This window comes from Sphaeroforma arctica (genome assembly GCF_001186125.1).
Source record: "Sphaeroforma arctica JP610 unplaced genomic scaffold supercont1.481, whole genome shotgun sequence".
Lineage (NCBI taxonomy): Eukaryota > Ichthyosporea > Ichthyophonida > Sphaeroforma > Sphaeroforma arctica.
Genome location: NW_014040077.1, coordinates 34,296 through 39,691, shown reverse-complemented (window position 1 = coordinate 39,691; position 5,396 = coordinate 34,296). Strand labels below are relative to the sequence as shown.

At 41.7% G+C, this 5,396-nt stretch overlaps 2 protein-coding genes across 2 annotated transcripts in view; both read left to right on the top strand.

Moving 5' to 3' along the window:
- Positions 1–508, top strand: part of SARC_06636 (hypothetical protein) — a gene marked incomplete at both ends in the record, with an annotated part of 843 nt that extends 335 nt beyond the window's left edge. Inside the window, one exon of the mRNA XM_014299449.1 lies at positions 222–508. Within this exon, the coding sequence (XP_014154924.1) occupies positions 222–508 (287 nt within the window). The remainder of the gene's footprint in view (positions 1–221) is intronic.
- A 1,156-nt stretch (positions 509–1,664) lies between these two features.
- On the top strand, positions 1,665–2,066 carry SARC_06635 (hypothetical protein; the record flags this gene model as incomplete). Its single annotated transcript, XM_014299448.1, has 1 exon — positions 1,665–2,066. One exon carries the CDS (start codon positions 1,665–1,667, stop codon positions 2,064–2,066), a length of 402 nt encoding a protein of 133 aa, XP_014154923.1.
- Positions 2,067–5,396: the final 3,330 nt, after the last annotated feature.

Below are 5,396 nucleotides of genomic sequence, written 5' to 3'. Positions count from 1 at the left end.
CCTCAACACATTTATGCGTGAAAAATGGATATAGCTGAAGGCTATTTATTTTAAATTTAAGCAATTTTTGCACAATAAAGTCACTAAATGTACATAAAAAAATTATAATTGTCGCTAAATGTACATTTGTACATATTTGATCCATATTTCAGTACGTTTTCATCGAGAAAAAGGGTGAATGTACATTTAATGACTTTTCCACATTTTCAATGTACATTTAGCGACTTTGTTCGATTATGAACTAACTGAGAGTTTGGTTTCATGTAAGAACCCACCTAAGGCGACGAGTTCCAAGACCACCTTGACCCCCGACTCCTCGGAGGACGACAAGGTCGAAATTTTGATGGCGGTGGCTTTACCCCTCAAGGCGCCCGAAGGACCGTACAAAAATTCCAAGAAGTCAAAGGAAGAGGTGGGTGACGAGGTCACTAAGAAGTCCAAGGAAAAGAAGGTTGAGAAAAGAGCAGAGAAGGACTCACTGGAGGAGGCAAAGCAAACCGGAACCTGAACCAGAACCGGAAAGCCCGACACATCAAGGACAAGTGGCCTTGGTATCAGAATCGGAACCGGGTTCGGAATCGATGGAAGTAGAATCAAATTCAGATCTTGACACCGACGATTACAAGTGAATGTTCCCCAATTTGGCATCCGCTTTTGATAAATACCAGAAGCGGAAAAAAGACCAACAAGAGGAATTTTAAGGTGGAAGAGAAGTCGAAAAGCTCGAGCGGGGATGGGAGTCAATCATCACCAGAGTTTGAGGAACCAGACTCTTCAGGACCCGATTACCAGCCGCCGTCTGTCAAGCGTTGAAAACGTCCAAGACTACGAGGGCGACGGCAACGCAAAGTGAGGACCCGGAGGACGATGATGACAATGATGATCAGCGACTACATTGCATGAAGGGGACGCACGCACGAATCGACGAGACTTCGAAGAGTGACAAGAAGATTACTGATTTCACAGCTGGGATGCTTAATGCGGAAGAGGAGGCAACGCTAGCAATGAATCAAGGGACGATCGAGCAAGCCAGCTTGAGAATGAATGACTATGGCGAAGCACTTTCAATCCAAAATCGATACGGAGCTACGCATCATACACGCTGAGAAGACAGTGGACAGTATGAAGTTTGTCAAGGATATAGGTAAACTACCCACTACGTATCGTCCAAATCGAAAAGACCGCAAGGACCCCATCGATACGAGTACCTTAGCGTTATTATCAAGACATTTGAAGGAATTTGGTCAAATCATGCTTACTGAAAATTTAAGCGCAACAGAGTTTCAAGCCATCATCTTAGAAGTATAATAAGTTGGAGAAGGCAAAGACCACTGTAACAAAGCTGAAGACGTGGAAGGATCAGAGCGAGATGATAGTCCATCTGTTCTCAACAGTCCCCAGACCGGAATTGCTGGTATCCATCATGGTACCACCGGATGAAGGGACATTAGTGTCACATTATCTCTTGGAACTGGACATACATATATCACGTGCTCAGACACTGGAGATGTCATCCGACAAGCTGAGTATGTGTGTGTTGTGGGTACAAACAATCTTTTGGTCAGCTCATCACCAAAAAGACAGAGATATTGTACGCAGACATGCATCAATCTTATCCAGACAAGGTACGTTAGATTTCAATTGAAGGACCAACCTACGGTATTATGAAACTCGCCGACCGGACATGGACTGAATTTTATTCGAGAGTAGACCAGACGTTTTCCAAACGCCCGAGTTCTGTGGTGAAATTCGTTCAGCCAAGTAAGAAGGTTGTACCCAACACGAATGAAGAACCAGGTACTGGTCGAGACTCTCATACGGAAACGGAAAACAATAAAGGGAACAAAGGTGGAGATAAAGGTGGCCAGAAGAACAAGCATGTGCAAGGTACTGATGGTCACAAGAGCAATGTCAACACTTGCGGGACCTTGGGCAACAAATCCGCTCAGGCAGCTGAGCCTCTTAAGCCAAAGTATAAAGAGATCAAGGACCGTGCTGAAACGGATTGCAGCTGGCACATGACCCAACATGAGCCGAACGGTCGCTGGGATGGCAGGCACGCATAGAAATGTAAACATTTTATTGCGAAGTGTGCAGACTTGCGCAAAGACTGAAGGTTACCACAAACACATGTGTAAGGTGCAACCGAATGTGAAGTTAAGTGACAATCTTACCGGATCTTGGCACTGAAACAAAAGTATGCATCGCAAGATGAGCGTGTCGTTCTCGATATACGGGTTAACGGGCATGAAATAAAAGCGTTGTTAGATCCAGGCTCGTAAAGTTCGTGTATATCATCGAGATTATGTAAGATAACTGATGTAACTCGTAAATCAGAGCCTACTATGTTAAAACTAGCTGACAAAAGGCAGATTACGTGTCGTGACATGGCCGTAGATTTGAGGTTTACCCTCACTGATCAACGGACAATGGTCACAAAGGCAGTTGTCTGTAACACATCGCCAGACTATGGTTTGATAGTGGGGATATATCTTTTGTCTTTAGGTATAACAGTCATCGGCCTACCGACAAATATTAACCCACAGAAGGATCGGTCAGATGACAATCTGCTGAAGCCTGTATATAAGCCTTCTTCTAAGACTGTAGGAAAAATGATACCTCAATTCACATAGAAGCTAAAGGATCTTATCTTCAAGAATAACAAGATCAAGATTACTGACTGGGCTCAGTTCAAATTCAACAACGGATATGTGAGCTTAGACTGGACAAAAGCAGACTTTTCGAAGTTGAAATGTCCGACGCGCAACTACGTAGCATAGCGTCATGAACAGGTAGTCAGAGAACAGGTTAAGGCTTGGTTAGAAGCTGGAGTGATTGCTGCGAATTACAAACCAACTCCAGTCAATCTACCACTCTTGGCAGTAGACCAGTTCAACTCAGATGGTACGTTGAAAAAGGTTCGCGTATGCTTACTTAAGTATGAGCCCTTTAAACGCTCCTATACCTTTATACCTACACACAACTTTCACGAGAAGAATGGAAGGTGCGAAAATGTTTTCGACCATCGATTTGAAGCAGGGTTACCACCAAATGAAGATACGCAAACCACATCGTAAGTATTCTACCTTCACTTGGGATGGACAGCAGTATTCCTTCAAGGGAGCACCATTTGGTCTTCATATGTTACCAGCCTTCTTTCAACAAATCGTGCAAGATCTGTTTAGAGACATGGATAACGTATAGGCATACATCGACGATATTGTGTAATTTACAAAGACCAAGGAGGAGCATGGTAGAGTTGTGCGAGAAGTTTGAGCTAGGCTAAATAAGCACAAGTTTAAAATAAACAGCAAAAAAATGTCAGTTTGGCGTAAACGAGATTCAGCTGTTGGGGTACCGTGTATCCGGGGACGGCATCACGATTGAACCCGGAAAGGTCGAACACTTGCTAGATTGGAGAACACCCACTATAGGGAAGGATGTGAACAGTATAAGCGGTTTCGTCAACTTTCTGTCAGATGGAGTACCTCACTTGGCAACCTATTTTAAACCTTTTGGACATTTACGATGCCATGAGGGTAAATTGGGGGCGTTATGGACTAACGAACGTGATGATGCCTTAAGCAGCTCATAACAATGGTCCAGCTGTAAGTTTCGGTCTATCAAGGCGGTACTAACGCCTTAGAGTAATTAAACGCTTAGGTCAAGTCTAAGTGTAGTAAAATCAAAGAGTAAATAACCGAAATGAGTCTTTTAGTAAAGTTAGGTATGCCTCGTGAAAACAGCAATACTCTGAGGGATTGTGAGGCTAAGACATTGCCTATATGTAATCCTCTCAGTACTGTTTCCGCCGAAGGGACTCTACTAGAAACTATGACTATGTTTCGTTAGGGCGAATCCGAGAGACTCATGAAATCCTATCTTTAGAAAAATAAATAGAAAAAATAAAAATAAAAATAAAAAATACTCTTGATGTCCATAATTATTGTATTATTTAACCAATAACTTGCCACTTATCCAGGAATACCGACTAGTATTCATCAGACTGGCACATCTGGTTGGCTGAACGGAGGATAAACTAAGCAACGCTAATTGTCCTAAGAAACCTATGTTTGGTTGAGCCATCTCGCTACCGAAGTATTCAGATAGAAATAGATTTGGAAAGTAAATATAGTTTTATTAATAGAACTAGTCCAAATCATAAAGTTGATATTTTACTGAGGCCATTTAATGGCCTTGTCCAAATATCTGATATGTAAAATGGAGAAGGTATTTAATTAATAAAACCGTTGAAAACCATTTAAGGAAAACTGAGTTTACGTACTTTTAAGAGTACGTTTATAATACAGGATTATAATGTGGAGGCCCGGCTTTTACACAGCAAGCTCCCGTAGTGCAGCCACCAAAGGATGGAGTTCCGTTCATGGTGGCTACAGATGTATCCGACATGGCGATAGGATGCGTGCTGTATCAAATGATAGATGGGAAACCGAGATACGTGCAATTCTTTAGTAGGGCTATGGGTTCGTCACAAATCAACTACCCGACGGTGCAACAAGAGCTATTGGCTATTGTGACTGCACTCGCTCATTTTTAGGATTACCTATACGGTACATATATCAATGTAATGTGCGATCAGAAATCGTTGCAACATTTAAAGAACATGAAACCCAATTGACATTGGTCAGTCGATGGCACGATACGATCGCGAAATTTCCATTTGGATTTACACATATACCGGGGGTACATAATCACTTGCCGGATATGCTTTCACGCTGCGTACCAGACTTCAATAAGATGGTCCGGGAGTCACTATCTACGATTGGATGGCCAATCCTAGGTGGTTCAAGATTGCAGACAACATATGTGTGTCCACATACCATTGATGTAAGATTCGGTCTAATAAAGGCGATACTAATGCCTTAGAATAAATAAACGCGTAGGTAAATTCTATATCGTGTAAATATCGATATAAATAAACGAAATGAGACGTTTAATAAAGTTAGGTTTGCCTCGTGAAAACAGCAATACTCTGAGGGATTGTGAGGCTGAGACATTGCCTATATATAATCCTCTCAGTACTTTTTCCGCCGAAGGGATTTTATTTAGTGTTTCGTTGTCGCTCTATTCTGGGGCGAATCCGAGAGACTCATAAAATCCTATCTTTAGAAAAAAGAAATTTAAAAAAAATACTCTTGATGTCTTTAGTTATTGTCTTAACCAATAACTTGCCACTCTCAAGAATTACCGACTTAGCCTTCATCAGACTGGCACATCTGGTTGGCTTATCGAAGGATCAACTAAGTAACGTTAATAGTCCCTAGAAACCTATATTTGTAGAAATACGGCCTCCGGTCAGTCTAAAATATCAAGATCAATTGAGATAATACATTGGTTTTTATTTGTATTTTAAATAATTTAATACAAGCTCTTTT